Source organism: Podarcis melisellensis, assembly GCF_964234715.1.
Source record: "Podarcis melisellensis genome assembly, chromosome: 2".
Taxonomy (NCBI): domain Eukaryota; kingdom Metazoa; phylum Chordata; class Lepidosauria; order Squamata; family Lacertidae; genus Podarcis; species Podarcis melisellensis.
The window spans coordinates 43,794,428-43,819,206 of NC_138529.1; the positions used below are offsets into that span (position 1 = coordinate 43,794,428).

The window sequence follows — 24,779 nt, forward strand, 5'->3', positions numbered from 1 at the left end:
CTCATACAGATATCCCCTTTTCCTTTTCAGCCCTGGAAATAATGATAGTGCTATATTTGCAGTGCTTTTAAAAAAGAAAAAGAAAAACCAAACTAAAGTGAACATAAAACTAATTTGAAACCATGATCAGAGATTTAGGCAATTTTTAGTAATAATATCAGTAAGAATATCAGTGATGAGATAAATGTTTGCTACAGTTAAAACTAAAGGGGGGGGGGGATAAGTGCACAGGAATAAATCTGTGAGTTCTGTATCACCAAACTATGGTTCTGTGACTAGGCAATGTTTTATCTTCGCTAGAGAGTGAAGGGTTATTCATATTTCTTTTTTCTGTGACTCCAGTGTGCTCCTATTGCTGTTTGTCTTAAGCTAGGTTCACATCAATCTGCATCCTGTGGCTTTTAGAGGAATACTGCTATTTGATGCACTTTCCCTCAAACCAGCTTCCACCTGATTAAAAAATGGAAGCCGCCATTCCATTGTAGTGTGAAAATATGTATTATGATGATCAGGCCGCTTTTGTGAATGCATGGATGACAGAATGTTCACAGATGAAAGTGTTACTGATTTAGGGGATGAAATCACAGGGAGAAATCATCCGTGTCCTGATATGAACAGTTATTAAATATACCAAGAAAAAAAAGCAAAAAAATGTGTCCAGATTCATCGTGGAGGTCTTGAGAAATGTAGAAAATAACAGGATATATTTATCTGAAAGTCTTCAAAATTACACAACCCTTTAAAAATTAGCTGATGAAGGTGAATACATCGAAACAGGGCTCTGTCCTCATTTCTAATCCATAACTGACTTCTGACTTCTGCTCAGTGATTGAAACTAAGACCTCCACGACGAATCTGGACTAACATGAATTTATCTCTACTCATAAACTCTTATCTCTAATTCTGTAATGAATTATAGTGTTATACATATTTTTATGAGTTTGAGTTTGTAATCTCTGTTAGAGTTTGTAATCTCTATTTGAGTTTGTAATCCTTGTCAGAATACATACTTTTGAATGGATTAGTTTTTGTTACTATTGACTATTGATTTGTGAGTAGGGACCACTCCCACTATTGAAACTTACATTGGCCTGAGTTCTTGGTTTGCTTCCCCCCCTCCCCAATATGAACAGTTGCAGGAGAAACTGACTTAGAGACACAGCGGTGGTGGTGATGGTGGTGGTGTTGGTGGTGGGGAGACAGCAATGACCTTGCAGCATTTCAAGAAATTAATGTGAACACATAGAATCTGCTTTGCCCTTTCATACTTTTTTCTTATATTTAACAGAGAAAAATCACCAGGAAATAAGAGAACATTATCATGCTTCCCTGTTTCCTTAAAGCATACAGAATGAACCTTAATGCAGAAAACAGGATAAAGATCAAGACAGGAACAGTTTCTCCCTACTGATCTGAGCTAGTTACCCTAGGATGCTAACACACTTGCTCCGAGACCCTAAACACACTTTTTTAAAAAAATAATAATGTATGCTTAAATGTATGCAGCAGGGAAACCTAATGTTGTTTCCTTGGAAAAGCAAAGTGTCATCAACAGTTTGATTCTCCACATTCCTCCAGTTCAAGCAATGACTGAGTTTGTACATAATGCTGAACCATTCCATGGCTAAGCTTGAACAAACAAGCATGCTTTACTCCTTCCCCACCCCTCTTCTTGCTATACTACCCAGATCTAAGCTTGTGGTTTGTCTCTCTCCAGAAGAACCATGAACAGTAAACTCAAGAACCAACTTTCGTTATAGCTGCCTTATATTGAGTCCACCTGGCTCAATATTGTCCACACTAACTGCTAGCTGAAATCCCAAGTTTTCAAATAAGGGACATTAGCTCTAACTAGAGATCCTGGGGACTGAATCTGGGACCTTCTGTTTGCAAAGCAAGTGCTCTATCACTGAGCTACATCCCTTCAAATCCTAAGCATGTTTAGTCAAAAATAGGGCTTACAATCTTGTAAGTGTGTTTAGGATTGCAGCCATCGTCACATTGTTCTTTCATGCTTCTAGAAGCTGGAAGATTCGTAGAGAAAATATGTATTATTGTGATGAGGCTGATTATATTTTAAGTGAGAAATCAAAAATCTATTCTGCTGTACTTAAAGAACTTCTGGAAAATGACAATCAATCAGCCGCATTTAAACACAAGGGGATGGAGCTGTTTGCCCTCACGTAGCTTTAAGCAACAAAAAACAAAATATCAAAGATTTCAGTTCAGAATGACTATTCCTTACTTATTATTTTTTTAAAAGATACATGCAAGTTTCTGTTATCATTACAGAAATGTTACCCTGTGCTTTTTTCAGATAATTTCTGGTTTCTTTTCTTTTTTTAAAAAAGAAAGCAATACAGCTAAGAGATAGTTATTCAGTCATTGTACATACAGAATAGATGCCTCATCACCAAAATGTCAAGTGATGCATCGAGTGTTGATGCATCATTCTGTTCTCAAAAAGTCAACCCAATTAAAAAGTTAATCAAAATGAAATCCTGCACTTCAGTGTTCTTATGATTATGAGTACCTTATCTAACACATACTCACTTCTGATTTGATGAAAAACAGTTTCCCCCCTAAAAAAATAATAATTATTAATTTGCTTACTGTGTTCAGCTCTGGAGACTGGACATCATGCTTATTTATTATATTTATTAGTCAACTCATTAAAAAAAATCTCTAGATAACATGCTGATTAAAATAAAATACATTAAAATTCAGCATGAAAACCCTAACCAACCCTAAATGTTAAAGAAAATAAGAAAAATTGAAGAAAATATAGCAAGAAGTACTATGTGCAACTACAAATACATTTAATTTCAGCCACATACACTTTCTTTCACTTAGATAGTATGGAAATTTTGGGTGTTACATTACATAAAACAGACTGCGACTACCTACCACTGTTTCTGTGGAGCAGTGGGAGAAACTTACTCTTGATGTTATAGTGCCACTAGCCCTAAAGCTATTATAGCTGCTCGATAAAAATGAAGGATGCAAAAGGAATCATTGTTACACAATTAAAAAGAAGTTTGCTCTACTGATGAAGTGTGTGTGTGGGGGGGGGAATCAAACCTCTCCTCCCTTCACACTATTGCCCACAATCATTTATCCCAGCTACCCCTACGTACTTAAATAAAAAGGGGTGGAAGTAACTGCATATTGTAAATAGCACTATTCACACTGGATAACAAACCTGACAAATTATCATTACACCTTTTAAGTTCTTCCCCACTTAAATACTGAGTTTGCTTAAATGTTACACTACTAGGAAGAAGGCACCGTTCCATGTCCCAACTTGTATTGTGACTGCAAAGTGTCCTGCCTCCTCTTGGGTCATGCACTACAGATGGGCATGCTGTCCCAAATGCTCCTTGGATTCATTCAGAAATAATCCAGAGTTACTGGTGGAGAGGTGTTTTGGGGGCACTGCACTGGAAAAACTCAGATTATTTTCCAAGGGTTCGGGAAAACACCCACTTGTTTTTGTTGTTGTTGTTGTTTAGTCGTTTAGTCGTGTCCACTTTTCGTGACCCCATGGATCAGAGAATGCCAGGCACCTCTGTCCTCCACTGCCTCCCGCAGTTTGGTCAAACTCATGCTGGTAACCTCGAAAACACTATCCAACCATCTCGTCCTCTGTCGCCCCCTTCTCCTTGTGCCCTCCATCTTTCCCAACATCAGGGTTTTCTCCAGGGAGTCTTTTCTTCTCATGAGGTGGCCAAAGTACTGGAACCTCAGCTTCACAATCTGTCCTTCCAGTGAGCACTCAGGGTTGATTTCCTTCAGTATGGAGAGGTTTGATCTTCTTGCAGTCCATGGGACTCTCAAGAGTCTCCTCCGGCACCATAATTCAAAACCACTTGTTTTTACCTCTCTTCTTTTTATTGACCTATCCAGTGTTTGCAGAAGCAGTAGTGGCGCATGGTGAGAGAAGGAAGGTTTTTCCTTTCCCATCTCCCTCCTCCGTCTTAGTTTCTGCAACATCCTGCGTAGCATAGCTAGAAGATTATGGAAGAGGTGGTTGCAACTGTGTTAACCCTAGGGAGAACTGCTATCTCACTGTCTTCTAGGTTGCTGGTATTTCTACTGCATGATGCTTTTAGGGCTGAGTTTTCCAGGCTTTTTTCAAAGATGTAATTTAATTTTTTTTGTGGCATTTTGTATTGTTTTTAGCATATTGTATACCACTTCAGGTGCTGCTTAGAAAGTGGGGTAAGAGGTACAGCAGTAATATTATTGTCAATAGTTTAGTATATTTTAATGCTAAAGTAAACAGCATGAAATACTTTATACAAGCAAAAATGCAAAGTTTTACAGAAGTAGGTTAGAACGGACCTATGTCTCAAATAAATAATTCATACTTTCAAGCTCCCATAAAACATTTAATAGGCAATAAAGCTTAAGAGCCAGAGTTTTCAAAATTTCTCAGACCCCAAAATTGATACTAGGTTTTCAAACAAGCTTAATGCCTAGTTTGTCTCTTTCAACTGAAGTGGACAGTTTTTTCAAAGCACTCAGCACTTTGAGCTCAGATTCTTATTATGAAAAGAGTCTGGCAGAGCAAACATCCGGCTGATAGAAACTCATACAATTTTATATGACCAAAAAACACAGCTGAAATGTAAGAAATGCTTTCTACTTGCTCCAGTGGCAACAAAAGCTATAATTACACATATTCCAAGTCTTCAAGATCTTTTTTTAAAGTATTTTAAGCTTCTCTATCAATTGATCTCTGTATGACTTATTTCCTACCCATTTTCTCCTTCTCCCATCTGCTTTCTAGTATGTATTTTCTAGCTTAGGAAGTGCTGATCATTGTTTCACATTTAAAGATGGCCCAGTTCAAACAAAGCCAAAATATGAAAGAGCCTTTTGCTTCTGCATCCCTTTGCTTCTTCCTTCAGCACATGCCTAAATACCAAGTTTCATCTCAGCTGAGAGATTATGTTGACAACTTCCAAACAATCCAGAATCCTAAACCAACTTCAACTTGTTCCAAAGTTTGCAACCGTGATTTCCCAATAAAGATGAAACAGAAAATGATTCCTCCTTAGAGATTTCCTGGTTTAATCACAGCTCATGCAATGGGGATGGTGCATCAGCAAAAGACTCGTTCGTGTCTCAGATTATTAAGAAGAAATATCATTGTTCAACAGTCTCTTCAAAGCTCCTGCTTAAATTTAAAAGTTAACTCTTCTCAAACAGATAGGGCTTGGTTGATACCAGGGAGGGGGCCTTTTCAACAGCTGTGCCTAAGCTCTGGAAACTCCCCTTCCAAAGGAAACCCATCACACCATCTCCTTTTGCAAGTTGGAAAAAACATTCTTTTTTAGGAAGCATTTGGGCTGTGGACTGCTATATTAAGCAACTGGTCTCTGGATTTTTGTTTTGTTAGTCACTTTGACCTCTTCAGAAGAAATGTCAGATAGAAATTATTCACATAAATAAGCCTGACTCCCAGAACACATCTGTCTTTCTAAAATGCCCTTCAGCCATGAGAGCCAACTCTCATTGGGCAGGCTTGCCTGCTCTGAGTGTTAAAAGGTATGAAGAAAGTCAAACCCATAACACACACACACACACGACTTAAAAAACAACACTTATGCTTCTACAGGATATCTGGCTCACAGAAACTGGATTATTTGCCAGTATTTCTCTTAGTGGAATTTCCACTCACCAGTTCAAGTATTTCTGAATATTCCAACATTCTGTGACATCACAGCACACAAGGAACAGCTGGGAGAGAGGAGTTTGTAGGTGGCAGGCACCAAATTCCTAGTGAGAGCCAATTTCAAGCCAATTGTAATTTTTAATAATTTACTCTGGCTTTGTTAAATGTAAGGAATCGCTCACTGTATTGTTCCAGTTTGTTCTGCATTACTCATATGACCACAAACAGCATAATGGCATACATAAACCACAGGAAACTTATCAGATTCTTCAGCCTTAAAGTCATGTCCAAGACTCAATCATACAATTAAAGACCAGTACGATGACCATATAATTAATACTATAATAATCAGTAAAAGCCATTAATGCCAGTGCAGTGTCCAAAGTCCTTGTAGTTACCGTATATTGCTTGTTTCCTGTGTTGTTTTTCCAATGGCTAAGTGTTAATGCAAATATGATAGAGAGGGCAAAATGTTTAAATATTTTGTTGTCTACCCACAGTATAACTATTACAATAGGAGCAGCAACATCTATGTATAAGTTTAATTGTTTCAGCAGCAAATTTAGTTTCCAGAATAGGCATGTTAACTTTGTAGCAGCAACAAATAGCTTGAGAGCTCATTTAAAAGAAACTTGATAGCCTCTAAATTGCTACAGAAGGGTTTGTAATGTTATTGATTAGGTACCCTTATTAAAGTTAGGATGTGGGTCAGTCCTGATAGGCAAATGGTATAGTCCTGGCTAACAACAGACAACCCCCATCATGGCAGTCTTCTTTCCCACTTCTTTCTGGAAACACTGGGGCTCATTTTCTTACAATGGTTCAATCTGCTAATAGGTGAATGAATCTGATCTTTTTATACTGTCTGAGAGAATTAAATGGGCGAAAAGACTTTATCTGAGAGGTCTCTGAAATATCGTAAGTCAAGTGCCCAGGGAACCATCCTGCCAACTTATTCATCCATTCCACCCTTTTCTCCAGATCTCTGCTTACCATTTTACACTTGTTCACATTGAATTGCATTTGCCATTTTATCACCCACTCACTCAGGTTTGGAGAGGTCCTTTCAGAGCTCTTCACAATCTCTTTTTAATAATCCTGAACAATTTAGTATCATCTGCAAACATGGCTACCTCACCACTCGCTTCAGGTTAAGAAGCACAAGTCCCAATAGTAATCTTTGCTCCACTTCAGAGAACTGTCCATTTATCCCTACTCTTTGCTTCCTGAAACGTAGCCTATCCATGAACTACAAGAGGACCTCTCTTCTTACTCTTTGACTGCTAAGCTAGGTTTGCTAGGGAAACAACACAATTGAGGCTTCTGAACATGCCACCAAGACTACTGGGGTATGTCATTTGAACTCCTCCTAGTTGAATGAATTGAGCCAAATGGATTTAGAAAGTACAGACACACAGCGTATAGAAGGACCAAGCATGTTTGGAGGCCTTCAGAGTGTCAACTGGTGTCAACAGTCATATGTACCATCAATTTCTTCCTCACTATTGCAAACTAAGTTTGGGAATGCATGGGAAGGGGCAAATCAGCTGAACACTACACCAGGGGCAGTAGGTGCTGAGGCAAATGAACTGCAAGCTCAGGTGAACTTTGGAGGGAGGATGGATTCCCTATATTTGGGTATCTTAAATACTTGTGTAGTTTAAACATACATACACATCAGTTCAACTTTGACTATCTTATGTGTACACTGGAGCTTTTCTGGCCTCTGCAAAGGCTTTAACCTGCATGTTGTTTATTCTAGTCCTCCCCTTCAGCTCCCTTCATATGAATCCTCAGAAGAAAATGATGATTTGTACTTTGCAGATAGAAACCATTGCAATGGTCTCTAAATTTAGCAACCAGTGAAATCTGTTCATGTGGGAGCCAAGAAGATTCTTCAAAAGCAACCAGCGAACCAATCACAACTTCTGCTGGATTTGGAAATCCAATTCTTTCTGCTCCAGAATCCAGTGGGGAAGGGGCGCTCAGAAATTCCATGGGAATCCATTGTTTGAATTCAAGCATGCAGGTTCATCTCTGAATTGTGTTTCCTGCTGAAGTTACTTAGATGATTAAAAAGTTCCAAAATATTACAAGAGCCCTCTTCACTTAGCCGCAGCTGTGAAATGCACTATGGATAAATTATGCCCACCTGCATAGTTAACAGCAAACATTATCTATCCTAACATACATTTCTAGGATAATGCACTTGGCTGAACAAAATTTCTGAGCTAGGCTATATTATTTGTTATAAAATAGTAACAGTAATATTTTCAATCTCAAGAGAGCTAGTGCCATTCAAGATAGAATGATAAACATAAATTATTGACAACTAGGTACAAAGTCAACTATTCAAAAGTATTCTCAGTGGTGTAACTGCTGCCAAAAATCACTTTTTCGTTGTCAGGATTGCACAAGACATATTTGAACCTTCTTGTGTACGCTGTTAGCTCACAAAGGAGAGAGGCTTAAAAAAAATGGGGTGGGGTGGGAACAGTGATATGCATGTGTGGTAGAGTTGGAGCACACTGTCTGCAATAAACTATATTTAAAAATGGGGAGGGACATGTTTCAAAAGAAGCTGGTGGAGCAAGGGGTGTTCTTCCTGGTGTTCAGCATTTGTTTTATCATTCCTGTTTTTAATATACTTGCTTGATATAGAAGTGGTACTAAGCCTTTGAAGTAATAAAGCTGTAAATAAGGTCACAAATGGCAGAAATTCATAACTTCAAACTACAAAAACTATTGGAATATGTCCCAATCTGCAGAGGAAATCACATTTTTCCAGCAATGAAATACTGCCATTTGAGTGCTGGGAAAATGTTATTTATCGCCAACAGAAACACATGTGAGGAAAGGCAACTAGATTGTCAGTGCCAGATTAAAAAAAAAAGGCACATTTTTATTGCTGAACAAAAATAAACTGGCAACACCCTGACAAATTAATTAAGTTCTTTTTAAAAACAAAAAAACCACTCCTTGTCAATAAGTCTGTTTACTGGAAATGTGTGCTTGCTCTCATATGCCACTCTCACATGTCACTCAGATTGTATACTGATATGTATACTGATACATATATGCTGCTTTGGATAGATCTCCACTCTCTTCACTTCTGCATTGTTCTTGTACATTCTTTACCAATATAATATCCAGGACTGGAGGGAGGGCAGAGGAGAGGGTGTGTGTGTGTGTGTGTATGTGATAATCCTCATATCTTCTCAAGATATGGTTCTGCATCAGCATTTACTGACAAATATAAGGCCAACAATACATTAGACCGAACATTAGATGAACAATTAGAAGATATTACGTGACAACTATGTTCAAAAAACCTGGGCTAAAATTTTCTATCGTTTAATAATATTGGTGTTACTATTGACAACTGGATACTTGTAGCCAACAACCCAATTCTATGAATGTTTACTCAGGAGTAAATCTTACTGCATCCAATGAGGCCTACTGCAGGCAAGTGTGTGTGTGTAAGGCTGCAAACATAAAACACTTGCTAGGAAAAAGTGGAGCTCACTTTTGAGTTCACATGCTTAGGATCACGCTGTAAATCTTCTATTTTGTCACACATGCCAAGGTTTAGCTGTGCCAGACAGTAATTTGTACAACATTTTGAATATTTTACTTTAGACTTTGGGGGGGGTGCGGGCGGTGAAAGACCACTAGTTTCAATGAAATGTAAGTGAAACTCTAAATGAAGCAAAACACCTTTGAAACTGTCACTCATGCTTTTGACCAGACAAGCCCAGTATAAAAAGGACACACACTCAATCTTGTACAGCACAAGGCTACTCATATCTACTCAGAAGCATGTCCCATTAATTTCAATGGGCTGATTCCAAAGTATTGCATTGGATTGTAGGCTTAACAATAGTGAATGACCAGGAGCTGTCCATGGTACCATGTGCTTCTCTTCCCTGCAGCCCTTACACTCTTCTGCTCTAGTTCTTGTTACCAGTTTTAAGTAATTGTTAGTTGGCACCAGTTGCAATTAGGGTTAATATTAACTGAGGATTGACCTTAACTAGGATTTGAAAGTAGCTTCTAATTCTGGTAAGAGACAAACACCAGTTAGTCTAAACCAGTGTTTTCCAAATTTGGGCCCCAGCTGTTTTTGGACTACAATTCCAATCATCTCTGACCACTAGCTAGGGATGATGTGAGTTGTAGTCCAACTACAGCTGGAGACCCAAGTTTGGGAAACACTGGTCTAAACCATGGTTAATGTGGGCTCTTATGTAGGAAGAGGAAGGGGTTAAGATTATTCGGTCTGCAGCAACCTATAATGACAATATCAATTTATGCACTGCCAAAGTAAGTGACAGCATGGCGACTAAAACCCACACAGAAACAGTAAGGCCTTCTATGACAAAATGTCAGAGAACAAGCTCTGCAGAATTAAACTCCATTGAGTTCAATGGGACTTATTCTCAGGCAAGTGTGTATAGGATTGCAACCTCTATTTTTTAAAATGAATCAGATCACATTGCAGGAAAGTGAAGAAACTCTGTGTTGTCCTTGGCACAGGCACATTCCCACCATCTCATGAACTAAGTTTACTGACAATTTTTTATCTTTCATCTGATTAAAAGAAGCCTTATGAGGCCAAATTCATTTTTTCCAAACAGGTGGTTGTTGTTTTTTAAAAAAGAGTACTGTCTAAGTAGGACTATGAATATTGTTTTTCACATTATGTTCATTCTTCATCAGTATATAGAGACCATTTCTGATACCAAAGTTCCAACATTCAAACTTCTGGAGGATACTTAACAGACTGCATAATCTTCTTAACAAAACAGAATAGTTCCAGCCTTCAGATCAGAACAGGTTCTCATTTTAACACCAGTCTTGCAGATCAGGTTTGTAAAGTATGAGACTCTTGGACAAAATAAATGTTAATATTTCCAAAAAGGCATTAAAACATGGTATGTGTGACTAAGGTTAGTTTTACTAAGTAGTGGGCCGATTTCAAAAATATAATCTGCCATTTCTAGACATATAGACGAAACACTAGGAGCATGCTGGAATATGTTCACGTGACAGTGAATTAAATTCAAAGTCCAGCGCCTCTCACTAGACATAGTATAGCTTAGGATCACTTTCGGGAAGAAGGAATTGGATTATGCATAGCCTTAGTGATCAGGTTCCGACATGGTACAACAAAGTCCCTAAACATGAAACATGCAAAGATCTAATATTTACACAACCATTTCTCGATACATTAGAAATTGAATTGTTCTTTCAAAGTTTGGAAGATTGTGCCTATCACAAAGACACATTAATAACTTCTGAAGGAAAAGTATCACACCCTGACAATGTCACCGAGTGTTAATTCATGTCATGCTAATATGCAATAGAGCCAAATATCCAAAGCAATCATTAAAAAAAATGTAAACACAGTGCGTGGGGGTGGGGTGGTTATCTGTAATTTAAATTGAACATTTTCTATTTGAACTCTAGGTCTCACTCATTAATGAAACTGAGCTGACACAATTTCATGTCATTATAATTTGCCTGGTTATCTCATTAAAGCACAGTCTTCCATATTTTACAATGCTAAGCTACTGTGATCCTTTAACAAACACAATGGATATTAAGGTTCAACACAGTCTGCAAATGAAAACCAAAAGTTCAAAAGAATTTAACCCTAGTGCTTTTTGTTACTTTCTTTCCTTTATTAGTGGTCTGCCGCCTGAGTAATGGATATATGATGAGGCTATCTTATAAATATATTTAAAAGTGTTTTAGCAACTCTAGATTAACTAGTCTTACAGATAACTCAATCACTATGCAAGAAGTTTTGTTTTAATAAAATAAAAATAATAAAAACTTGCCTCAAGTGTAGCGTGCTATAATGGGGCAGTCTTCCCAACAAACTTTTCAGTGTGATTACATGGCTTCTACAACCATTTTTAAAAATGGAAGGCCAAAGATATGCAAGACAAAGTGTGACAACATTTTATGCGATCCAGGTCCCATTCCAACATATTTACACACCCATCTCTTCACCCTCTGTACTTTCATTTAATAGTATGGCTTTACACATGAGAACTGGCAATAAACTTATATGAAGCGTTCATGCAACATTTAAAAACTGCATTCATCAACCTAATTACAACTTTATGTTTGGGTGCACAACATTCATCTCAATCCCCATGCCTCCCAATAGTAACTGAAACAATTAAACTGTCCCAAATACATGGTGAAAATGTTAAAATATTCTGAACTGTTGTGCAAATCGATGTCAGCAGGGGGCGCTCCTGCATGAAGCAAAAGGAGGCCACTATTGTTCCTCTAAGTCTCTCAGTAGCACTTAACTATATGTCTGAAATGGTCTCTCCTATATACTAAGACTGTCAAAAATAATAATAATCGTACCAGCTTTTTACACACTAAAAGTCGTAGTGTTTAAAAGCCTTTTGGAATAAACTTGCAGATGTTAATCTGAAGGACAACGGTTTATTTCAGTGGCTGTACAAGAGGCCTCCTAAAACTCATTCTAGCAATTCTATGGATTTCCCCAAAATACCATAGGTTACTAGCATTTTTCTTATTCAGACGTTTCAGATAAAAATAGCCCAAAATCAATAGCTTGAGAAATTATTTCACACTGCTTTCTGACATCTATATAGAGAAGACGCAGGCACCCAATTGGGGGTGGGGGGGTGGGGTGGAGAGATGGCCTAATTAACTGGAGAGCACTGGTGCACATTGGTGGTAAATGAGAAATAAAAGCTATAAAGTCAGAACCTGCATTCACAGTTATTGGTTCCACAGACCCTTGTAAAAGCTGGTTTGGGGGGAGATGGACTGAAAGATAAATGAAATACTCACCATATTGACTTCTGACACCATGTCTATGCTGGCAATGTCTATGTTCATGCCAACAGCCACAGGGGGACCTGCAACACAAGATGGTCTGCACTGTGATCTCTCACAATTTAACTCATTCATGCAAGCATTATTCGGACTGAAGAAGGGGTGGGGCAGCAGGGCTTTCATTTTAGCCACGAGTTTGCCTTGCAGCGTTTCCAGGATCGCCGTCAGCAACGGGTGCTTTATATAACACACACACACACACACACACACACACACACACACACACGTGTGTTAATAATAGGGTAAAGTGTCTTTAAGTGGCTGGCCGGAGATACACCCCACTAGACTTGCAGTGTGAGTTTCAACCCAGAGGCTTCTGTTCCTGCTTGCTGCACGGGCTCAGTCCGGTTAGCCGAGCCCTTGCAAGCAGGGCGAAGCCGAGCGAGAGGGACGCTGACTCGGGATTCAAGGAGGACTTTACGGGGCTCTCGGAACCGCACGCTCCTCGGAGCCCAGTAACAGCAGAGTGCCGTCTGTACTAGCGGCTGCCACATACGTTCAGCTAGGGTCCAAGGACCCCGTTTAGCATACACAAGCACAAACGACGCGGAAACCTGCTCCCCAACGCACAGCTCACGGGGAGCAGAATGACATTTTCATCTCGCTTAGCCGAACATCCTGTACTCAAAAAAAGGAGAAATGTTTACTGTGGCCACAGGCACAGCACACCAGGCTTGGTGACACGGATGCTGGGGAAACTTAGGAGATTTGCATCTCCATAAAGCCAATTAGCCAAGCTTTAATTACGCGTTAATAGGTAATCAACGCACACGAGACTAAGTACTGTATGTATAGATACACAAACATACAAATATAGACAGACACACACACACACGAGGAGATTTAAAGGACCGTGTCACGGCCGTTCTGGGCTAAGGGAAATTGGGGAACAATTGGCTTAACTTTGGGTCGAGCTTCAGAAAATGGCAACATAGATGCAGAGCAGGAGCAGCGCTCACACCACGTTGAAAACACACACACGCGTGCGCGCACACACACACATACACACACACACTCCGGAGAAGGGACAGCCTGAGCGTGGAGCAGGCTTTTCTACAAAAGCAATCGAATTACCTCCGAAATCTGGCCTCAGCCGAATGTCGTAGCCTTTCAGCAGTCTATCCACGGTCTCTTTTACCAGGGACATATTGCTGGGATCATTAGCACTAAAGAAAGGGGTAAAAAGACATGAGGAGAGAGCGGTTTCCCTTGTCTCTATCTCGCAAGATGCATTCTGCACCTCCCAGTTATACAGTACAATTCAAAGTGAAGGCGAAAAAGAGAGACCCTTTGGCCACTTACCTCTGTGCACACACCACTGTTATGATTAAGGGCAACGACCAAATTCCAAAGCAACCCTTTTCCCGGACTCTCAGCATCCCTTTAGCTTTTGATATGATTTAGGGCTTCAGTGGAAGAGAAGAAGCGATCCAACTTATTCTAGCCAGTGCAGTAATTCTAATGTGGAGCGCATGCGCACGGCGTACCACAACATCAAAAGGAGCAGTGGTTGCTGCTGGAGATGGAGCAAATTTCCTTGCCAAAAAAAAGAAGGAAAGGAGGAAAGAAAAAAATTAAAGGGGAAGAAGGAAATGCATTATTTTAAAAAAGAGAGTAATCCACAAAAGGATTAAGAGGTTGTTTTTTGTTGTTGTCCTTTTGAGTAAAATAACATAGACTTCAACAACCGAGGAAGTTTCAAGAGTTGCAGGTTACAGCAGTTTTGCAACCTAGTTTAAATGGGGAAATGTGCAAAATCGGATTAGGAACGGAAGGAAAAAGAGGTTAAAATGGGAATGCAAGGCGTGCACATGGGGGAGGGGGAAAAGCTAGACTTTATGCTCTTTGGGAATAGCAAATGGTGGGTGAAATCGCGGGGGGGAGGGGGCCCGAGTTAGCAATGGGTGGCTGGAAAGGGCTCAGCCTATAGCATTTGGGGGAAGGGGGGATGTGAGATGATGACGAGTTTCTTGGTAGGGGTGAGATGGTTGCCTGAGCGCCTGGAAAAAGAGAAAGAGAGAGAGAGAGAGAGAGAGAGAGAGAGAGAGAGAGAGAGAGAGAGAGAGAGAGAGAGAGAGAGAGAGAGAGAGAGAGGTGGTCTTGGGTGGCACAGAAATTAAGAGCGGGGGATCGCTGGATGACGTCGTGGGTCCTGCGATGCTCAGGATTCTTTACACCGGAAAAAAGTAAAAAGTAGGATCTACAGAGCCTTAACACCATGCAAAGAGGCTGAGACAAAAGGCCACGTCTTTCTTTTTTCGGTTTTTATTGTATTATTATTATTCCACCTAAGGAGATCGAGCATCTATAAGAAGGGATGGGGCAATGCGAGAAGGCGATCGTGCCTAAATGCACTACCACATCGTGCCTAAATGCACCACCACCATTCCTAGGAAAGGTGGGGTGGGGTGGGGGGCTGGAAGAGGGCAAGAGGGGAAGTTACCCGGACGAGAAGTCTAGGCTGTCAGTGACCATGCTGCTGCTGCTGCTGCTGCTGCCGCCGCCGCCGCCGTGGTGCATTTGGCACTCACAGCCTCCTTACCTTCCCTGGTAGGAAATTGCAGAAATGCACCGCTCAGGGCTCGAATCGATGCCCGCGAAGAAAGCGCAGAGGAGCAGCGAGCTGATTTGGGGATGCTTTGAGTGACACTTAAATCCCCAGAAGCCGAGCTAGACCCGAAAGGCTTCCTTGCAAAGATGCCTGCTGCTGCTGCTGCTGCTGCCGCCGCCGCCAGCTCCTTTCCTCCTCCACCGCCGCCGCCGCCGCCACCTCCTCCTCCTCCTTCTCGTCCTGCAAAAACCCACTTGGAGCCGCCGTGGATCTGTGCTGCTTCATTGAACGGATGCGGGGTGCGGGGCTGAAGTGCTCGCCTTGCCGGGGATAGCACGAGAAGCGAGGCGCGCGGGGCGGGGGGGGGGCGGGGAAGGTTGGAATTAGGCAGAAACACTTGGATTCCTCAATTAAGCCACGAAATCTCTAATTCGCTACAGGGGAGAGAGAAGGAGAAGCAGCAGCAGCAGCAGCAGGGAGAGGAGAGGAGAACGGGGCGGAAGGGGGGGGGGCGTTCCACGCCGCGGGAGGCGGAGGGCGGCGGCGGCGGCAGAGAGAGGTGAACTGTGCTTGTGTAGGAGACGCCGAGAGCCTCGGGTAGCTCCTCAATAAACGTTTAGTCATTCCGCACACACAGACCGCGGCAGGCGGGTTTCCAGCCCCGGCCTCCTCCACCACCACCTCCCCGCCTTTTGCCTGCTGGCTGCCTAGGCTCGGCTTTTCGGGAAAGGCTGGAAGCCATTCTCCCGCACTGGGCCGTCCCCAGCCCGAAACTGCCATTACAAGCACACAACACACACAAGCTCAGGCCGCTTCAGACGTAATAGCAAGGCGCCTCTCGGCTGCCCCGGAATGAACAAAGCCGGGTCGTTTTCCTCAGGGAAGGCCTGCCCCGTTTCAGGAGCCCAGGCCTGGCTGGAAGGGGCGGGAAGCGGGCGTGAGGCGATGGCGGGGGGACATGAAGGGAAGAAGAGCGGCGGCGGCGGCGGCAGCCTGGCTCTCTGGTTGAGCACGTCTAGCTGCACTGCCTTGCAGAGGCGGCCTGAGGAGACGGGCTACCGCAGCGCTCAGCGGCGCGGCCCGAGAAGGGGAGGCGGCTCCCTCTCTCTCTCTCAGCTGAGGCGCTTCACCTGAGGCGCGGGGCTGCTCCAGAGCGGAGGCCGCAGGCGGGAAGAAGCGGCCTCGCGTGGCGCAACACAGTCCTGCCCGCCCACCGCTGCTGAGTGCCAAGGCGGCGGGCGGAAAGGGGGGGGCGCAAAATGTCCGCGTGAGGCAGGAGAACTCCCCGCGTTTCTGCATAGCGGGGTGGGTGTGTGAGGTGCCCCCAGGCGGGCGGAAGCAGGGGGAAGGAGTGTAGGCAGCGAAGAACATGGTGGGAGCTCAGGTGGGAGAACGGCAGTCCCCGCAGAGCAAAGAGAGAGACTCCGCGTCTTCCACACTGGGAAGCACATTTTTTTTAGCTCAGGTCCTGTCCCCGGGAGCCCGCTTTAAGCTGAGGCTTTTTATTTGGACTCCACAACCGCCTCTTATGGTGGCGCAAGTGTCGAGCGGGAAGGCTCTCCGGGGTCTCTCCTGCGCAGTCCGTCCGTCACACACGCGCCCAATGCAGTAGCGCCAGCTCGTTTGGCAGCGGAGCTCCGGAGTCTGCGAATGGCTTCGGGCGGCAGACCTGAGATTGGAACTCCCGTTACTTGGAAGACAGTCCCCTTGCGATCCAAACAAAACCAAACAGCAGTTGGAATGGAATCATAGAATTGGAGGATCATGGCCACACTTGGCCCTCCAGCTGTTAGCAGGACCAGTGGTCAGGGATGATGGGAATTGTAGTCCCAAAACAGCTGGAAGGCCAAGTTTGGCCATCACTAGTCCAACCCTCTGCAATGCAGGAATCTTTCGCCCAGTGTGAGGCTCACCCCCACAAACCCTCAGATTAAGAGCCTCCTGCTCTACTGACTGAACTAGCCACATCATTTGATGTGGCATCATTTGAATGAATGGGGAGCTGTGGGCAATAGATAAGCATGTGCTCATCTTGAGCGGTTTGCTGGCTCACAGCACCTTGAATTCACCGTCGCCCCCAAACAGCGTTGTGGGACCTTCCACTGGCCAAGCCACTTTGACTCTCTCCTTCAGTTGCCAGCGTTCAAGGGAGCTCCGGAGCACTATCCAGCTTCCATTTGGGATCCTAACCACAGGAACGATGAGTAACCCCCTGAAATCCTTTACTGGGCAGGTTATTTCCAACAGCAAGGAGGAGGAGCTGGCCTTGGAACATACTCAATCCATGTGACCTAGTTGCCACTCTGCAGAACTATGGGGATTTCTGAAGCTGCAAAGGATACTGCTGGAAAGGGAAATGATATGTGTAAAGGGAGTTGTTGCTCTGCCAAGATGGCAGGAATGGAGAATCCAAGTTAAAGGGTCATGCAACAAGAGGTCCAGGCTAAAGTTGGTGTGCCACAACAGTGGAAACAGCTTCAGCAGTATGAAAAGCTACTGTAAGTGGTGAAAAGCAATATGAAAGAGGCAAAGATGAACAGGGAGGAAATAGTCCTGGGACAACTATATTCAGGCAGGGAGGAGGCTAGAAAAAAACATATGTGCATACTGAACCAGCTGGCAACAACAATTAAGAATATTGTTCTGGATTTCCTGGCTATTGGACAAGCAGCCATGGAAGACAGCAACCTGAACAGATTCCTGATGCAAGTTTTCCTGGGTATAATTTTGAACTTTACAAATTGACTCTGAGGCTACATCTTTCTTTCTTCTTTTTGGTTATGGATAGTCTCTATAGATACCTCACCCTCTATATGGAGGAGCTCCCAAATTCATAGCTCTTTGCATACCTCCGAAATGGCTTCAAAGTTTACTCCTGTGAAATTTGAGCTATTCACATGACTGAATCATCTGCCATTATATTTTCCACAGGATCCATTTTAAACTTGAAGCTCATCCGAACTCCTGCTTTGGGGAGGCTGTGTGAAGATCTTTAACTCCATGCCATCTGACCAAAGGCTATATAAGAAGTAGCTAAGAAAGGAGCTGGGTTGTAGTTGGGCAGCAAAGTCATCTTCTTCCCCAGCCTTCCAGAAACCTGCCATTCAGCTAACAGAAATGCATGTCTCCCCACTGAATATGGGGACGGGAGAAACTGACAGGAAATAAACTGTTTCCCTTTGACCTTTTTGAAGGTCAACAAGCAGCTGGGGGCAGAATTAGCTGGTTGGGCACAAACTTTATTTCAAACTGGGAGCACCTTGGCTGTACTAGAAGCTATCCTTCAGTTGAGATGTTTACACGTTTTCCGACTGAGTACCCTGCTTAGGGGCAGCCAGGGTTGAATAACTTGGATTCCTGACAGCGTCCTTAGCAGAATGTTCAAATGACAGAGTTGAGTAATTCAGCCTCCTCTGTTCCCCTTCCTGCCCCCCCCCCATCTTGTTGCTCAGCTGGGAGGTGTGCTTACAACCATGTACAGTGGTACCTCAGGTTAAGAACTTAATTCATTCTGGAGGTCCATTCTTATCCTGAAACTGTTCTTAACCTGAGGTACCACTTTAGCTAATGGGGCCTCCCACGATTTCTGTTCTCATCCTGAAACAAAGTTCTTAACCCGAGGTACTATTTCTGGGTTAGCAGAGTCTGTAACCTGAAGCGTCTGTAACCTGAGGTACCCCTGTATTTTGGTTGTGGACACATCCAGGAGACATATAAACAGCAGCAAGCATGGTACATTGTTTATACCACTGAAGTTGATCCACAGGATCAAATTACCTGCCAAACATCTGCACTTTTTAAACCACCTTGAGTGACATCTACCCAGTGCTACCTGCTATACAATTGCATTCATTTTGGTATAGTTTCCATGAAATGCAGTTGGTGGGTGGAAATTGTTCAGCAGCAGTCGCTTTCAGGTTTGAATTTTAACCTTTTTTCCCTGGCTCTTTAGTTGTCATCTTTGGAATAGTTGCTTTTAAAAAATGTGCAACAGCAATTCATTAGTGACTCTTAAGAATTTATTTTCCTCTGTTCTATTTGCATTGCAATCTTCTTTCATTTTCTGTGGTATACAAGACCTGCCAACCCTCTTGTGTTGAGTGGGAGCCACTTCTAAAAACTGATGCCTCCTTCCCACTGTCAAATGTGACCTTTGCTTTTGTTCCTGTCAATTTCACCTCTACTGAAGTTTCCTCAACAGCCTTATTTGCTATTAAGCTGTTCAAGAATCGAGTTGGCTAAATCAAAGTGCAATATGTTGCAGTACATCTCGGCTCCTTTGCAAGCTAATTGGCAATACTCTTGCCTATTTGCTCTGATGAACTGAGTCAGTATTGGCCATGTTTGAAAGCTAAGGTTTGGCCAGCTTGTTATTATTGGCTTTTAGTTTATTTTTAAAAGGCCTAAACTCAATTTTAAGAGGCAGCCAATAACCTGCCCATCCCAAGGGAATGTGGTTTCCTATATATGTCACCTAAGCAGTAGCTGGAGGGTCTGGTTGGGCAAGAGAATTGTCAGATAGAAAATTTACCCTTCATTGAATTTCTGGTTCAACTGTTAGTAAGTTTGTCACCAATCAAAAGTATGTTTCACTCACTTGGGTTCTTGGTGTAATATGTGCCTTCCTCACTTCTCATGGCCACTGCTCTCATGGCTTTATAAGGTATTGTTTCAAAGGTATGTGTGGGTTCTGTTTTGCACAATCCTGAAGGCTTTTCCCTATCAAAGGATGGATGCAATAGCGTCTCTCTCTCTGGTTCTTTTCCTGCTTTCTCTCTTTTCTGCCCTATGGAGCACATGGTTGGCCTACAGCTCTTGCAATGGAAGCCTTCTTGGGCAGTGAAATGGCCTCTGTAGGACTTCTAAAATTTGGTAACTAGAGCATGCATGTTTCCTTTTCTCTTTATGCACTTATGAGATAAAAGAATCTTCCTTTTTTAGCCTGATTTGGAAACAGTCTTTTCTTTTAGGTTTTGAATTCTAGGTGATGGGATATACTAATAATAAAATAAAGTTTTTGTTTCAAGTGCCTGTGAAAACTTACTAATATCATAGAGCACAGCAGAACATATCAAGTGGTTTTGCTGGGGTTTTATGATGGATTGGTTTATTACCAAAATGACTGGTGGGCAAAATAAAAATAAAAATTAATGAGTGTTGATTATTAAGGTCCAGCGGACATGGTGACAGTCAGTGATACGTTTCTCTGATTTACTTACTGTTAGTATGTGACTATAGGTATGAGGTTAGGTGGTTGAGGGAAAACATTTGTTGTCCTAGGTCACACTTGCCTCATGTCCTTTCTTACCCTCTTTCTCCACCTACAGGAGAGGATGACTCTATAGACATGAGGCTGTTGCCTAGCAACACCCCCTTCCTCTCTTCTGCTGCATCTGGCTAGTCAAGGGAAGAGCCAGAAAACCACTGCATGACAATTTTTCCATGTGTCTCTAGCTTCCCCTTCTATTCTCCTTCTGCGCATTGCCATGTCCGGACTCCTGGTACCCTGTTCCTTGAAGTATTGTACAGAATAGTCTTCCCCAACTATTGGGGGAAACTTGTGCATTATAGGTATATTTTACCAGAATTCTCATGCTGACTGGTGCTGATGGGAGCTGTAGTTCAAAACATCTGGAGGGCACCAGGCTTGGGAAGGCTAGTAAAGAAGGAAAAAATCCATCTGTTTCAGTGTTTTCCTTGTGCAATTCTTAAAAGAGTATGAGTTCTTGCAGGCTTTGACCTGGCATTGGACTTGGGGCCAGATTACCTGAAAGGCCATTTCCCATATATGAATCATAGAATCATAGAGTTGGAAGAGACCACAAGGGCCATCGAGTCCAACCCCCTGCCAAGCAGGAAACACCATCAGAGCACCCAAAATGTATATGTGTACCCAAAACTTAAGATCCTCTTTGGGGGCCCTGCTCTTGGTCCCCTTGCAAGTGAAGTGTGACATGTGGCTGCCAGGGAGATGCCTGCAGTGGGCTTGAAGGCACAGGGCTGGCAGTAGCACCCCAGCCATGAAATAGTTTTCCCAGGGAGGCTTTCCTGAAACGTCCATGGGCTTAGTGTAGACCACCAGTGTAGACCTTGGTGTAGATCACCAGTGGTTCGCGCGCATCACTCAGCATATCCAGTTAAAAATCATACAGTATCTAGCACGGCAGGCAGAAAAATCATTACATGGTCTGTAATGATCCTCAGCAATTTTCATGTGGCCTACATTGGGGGGGGGGGAGAGGGACACTGCTTTATTTGTTGGTTTCAATTATTATGTATTATATTTTTAACCTTGTTTTGCTAGTAGCCTCGTGAGCAAGTATTTATTGATAACTAGAATGATCTGTTCAATAAATCATTACTATCTTAGCTCCATATGCAGTGAGAAGAAGAAAGGGAGGCAAGATGAGAAGGTCTTCCGATCACATCTAGACGGTACTGTACATGGGGCCGTGGGGCCTCTGACATCATGTGGCTCAGTTAGTGTGGTGGTACTTATTATTGAGCATCCAACAATTTTTCAAAAGTGACCACAATGTTTATAAGTTGAGATTCTGTCAAAGACAGGAAAGTTGCCCATTTGGCTGTGAAGTCTTGGCATAACAGTTTCAATATAAAATGATTCCCCCCCCCCCCTCAATGGCATAGCAAGCAACTTCCCTTAAATATTACTTCTAAGTAAAAATGCGTAGGGTTGCACCACACATATACAATCCTTACTCTGCAAGCCCAGTAAACTGTCCCAAACTGAAACTAATTTGTATCTTTGTAACTTCCCTCCTTTTGTATATTGTAATTTGTATCTTTCTTCCCTTTTTGTTTTTTTAACTGCTTCCAAAGCCTGCCTGAGGACATCCTGCTACTTCAGGGAAATGTATCAATAATAATATTGTTTCATTGGTTTTAGTGAGAGTAAGGAATTTATGTAGCTAAGTGCTAGAGCATCTCTACTTTTTGTGTGTGTAATTGTATACCCTTGTGTCCCTCACGTATCCCAGGATGACATGTTTTTATACAGAGAGACCTGGAATTAAACAAAAGGGTCTGGTGCTGTCATGTCTACTTTGGTTCTTACAGAATAAATTCAAATTGTGACCTGAACCCTTCTAAAACTAGTCTCAGTTGCTGCACTCAAGTGTTACTTGAGAATAAGCTAATGGATTTTATTGACATTTGATGTGCTGGTGAGGTGCACAGAGCCTTCAGTGAGCATGATTGCAAATTAATGCCAATTCAGGTGGATGTGAGTGCTGCACAGATATGGAGAAGTATCAGAATTAGATAAAGGTGCTTTAGTGAAATAATAAGGGGGGGGGGAAGGATGGCAATATCTGGCTGACTATAGAATTGCAACTTCATATTACTTTGAAGTAATAGATAATTTTTTGTTGTTTCTATGAACAACTTGATTGGCTACAAGAGTAGGTAGGTAAGCACATTCCTAATGGGCTGCATTATGTCCCATTTTTTGGGGGGGGGGATTTCAAATATATATCCAGTTTCATATTGAATCCAAGTTTTTATTAACCGTCTAACGGTAAAAACAGCTGTCTTGTAGCACCTTAGAGGCTCACACGTTTGTTATGGCATAACTTTTTGTGTCCAGAGAGTTAGAACAATAGTTTAGCTTAATACACAGATTTATACAGTATTAGTGCACTTTAAAAGACTGTGTGATGGGTTCTTGTTTTTTTGTTTTTTTAAAAGCTTGTTTGGCAATTCATGCATATCTGTAAAATATGCTATTCTGTTGTGTTGTTGGTAAGTTAACAAACTTGCTGCATATGTAACACGTATCACAAACTTTCCAGTTGTAGTGAGAACCCATCCATTGACCTGTCAGAACTAAATAGCATATAACTCAATGCACAAAAGTCCATTCAAAACATGTGTTATAAATCCAATGCACTTTGAAGACTGCTCCTATGAGTATGTACAATGAATGCACACAATTTCTGTATTTGATAAAGAAATATATTGCTTGTGATCAGTGGCGGAGGAAGTCACTTGGGCACCTGGGGCAGTAGGCCCAGGGATGGGGTGCACCGCCGGGCCTCTGGAGTCTGCCTGCCTCCTCCCACTCAGCCGCTCTACAGCTGTGGGGGGGGGGGAGGCAGTGGGCGGACCATTTGAGCAGCGTGGAGCCTGTGTGCGCTCAAGCCACTGCGTCTCTTCCAGGAGAGATGCATGGCTCAGGCATGCTGCAGGCCCCACAATGAGTGCCACCCGGCATTTTGCCCCCCCCCCAGTGGTGACACCCCCTTCCTCTGCCCCTGCTTGTGATTATGATGGGTTAATGGGCAATATTTCTGTTGCTGATCTATGGTTTGAACAGGAGTATGTGAATCTGTAGATCATGGCATGAGCATAAGATTGACATAGGGGCATAAGGTTAAGGGTTAACACATACTCATAGACAAGTGTGTGCTATAACTCCAGCCAAAGATCCTAAACCTCTCAGCAGGGTGTGTATGAACATACCCAAATGCTTGCTGCGCTTGTTACACAATTGTAACAACAGCTCATTAAAAACTAAAGAACATTGTTGTTCCCACGCCCACCTTTAAGGAAAGAGACTGACCTGTATTTCCATCTTGTCTTATAGTGAACTTCTGGTACTTTAATTCCCTAGAGAGTTTTTTTCTGGTCCCTGACATTCAGCATAAGAGTCTGAGTCACACTCACAATCTAGCACTTAGCTCTGATTATTCTTTTTTAGATGTTCTTATAAATCAAGAAATGTTTTCTTTATTCAGTTCTGTGTTTCTCCGTCTATTGCTTACTGTTCCTACCCCCCCTTCAGCCATTCTTTGCTTCTTAGGCTTTTGTCACTTGTTCTCCTATTTCCTTTGGCCTCTTTCCATTCAGCTTGCTAGCCCTCTGCTTCCTCCATGTTTTGTCCAGCTTGGTAGGAGCATAGCCTTATATCTAAACAGACCATTGGTCGATCTTGGTTGATTTTGTCAATTTCTTTTTTTACTTCACCATGTTTTGGAGGTGGGAGGATTATGGGAATCTGGCAGAAGATGCATTGGTTGATACAAATTGCAACCCAGATGCTGAGTGATGCATAATAGCAAAGATGGATATGGTTTAAAATGCCGAGCAGGCTCCCAAATGAAAGTACCTGTCTATCCCCATAGTTCAGAGTTTTTCACTGAAATCTCTCACATGGTGCCTCATCCTTCATTTTTTCAGAGGAATAAACAAGCAATGTTAATCTGTCAGCTCCAATTGTCACTTTTATTTTATTTTCCCCGCAACCCACTCCCTTCGTATAGGATTTTATGTACATTAGTATTCTGTTGCCTTCTTACATGGCATGCCTGCTTCCTGGGCTTCTTACGTATATACCTGACATGTGGTTTCCTATGTGCATAGGTAAACTCTCACAAAATCCCGAGATTGGAATCCGAAGGCATGAAGAAGAGATTACGATGTGTTAATATCTGAACCAATGCATAATCTTCTCAAGAGGTGGGATGGATATCACTCAAGTGGAGCCAGGAGTGTTAATAAAGTGCTTGACAAACAGGGACTACAGTCAGTAAACCTGAAAGCCTTAATCAATTAATGGGTTTGATCAGTAGCTTAATTCAGTAATCACTGATTTAAAACATAGGTGTTTAATTGGATTTTCATCAGGACTGTTTTTGGTGA

The 24,779-nt window shown here is 42.4% G+C and overlaps 1 protein-coding gene across 7 annotated transcripts in view; it reads right to left on the reverse strand.

Moving 5' to 3' along the window:
- The window catches only part of GABRB2 (gamma-aminobutyric acid type A receptor subunit beta2), a 114,446-nt gene extending 98,827 nt beyond the window's left edge, over window positions 1–15,619 (reverse strand). For 2 of the 7 annotated variants that reach the window (XM_081899160.1, XM_081899156.1), the window contains exons 1-4: window positions 15,111–15,619; window positions 13,871–14,104; window positions 13,643–13,734; window positions 12,524–12,591 (exon numbers count right to left, since the gene is read on the reverse strand). In XM_081899160.1, the coding sequence (XP_081755286.1) occupies window positions 12,524–12,591; window positions 13,643–13,734; window positions 13,871–13,947 (237 nt within the window). In that variant the 5' untranslated portion in view covers window positions 13,948–14,104; window positions 15,111–15,619. Of the gene's footprint in view, window positions 1–12,523; window positions 12,592–13,642; window positions 13,735–13,870; window positions 14,105–15,011 lie in introns of all 7 variants that reach the window. The other 5 variants (XM_081899158.1, XM_081899161.1, XM_081899162.1 and 2 more) reach the window with 5 other exon arrangements.
- Window positions 15,620–24,779: the final 9,160 nt, after the last annotated feature.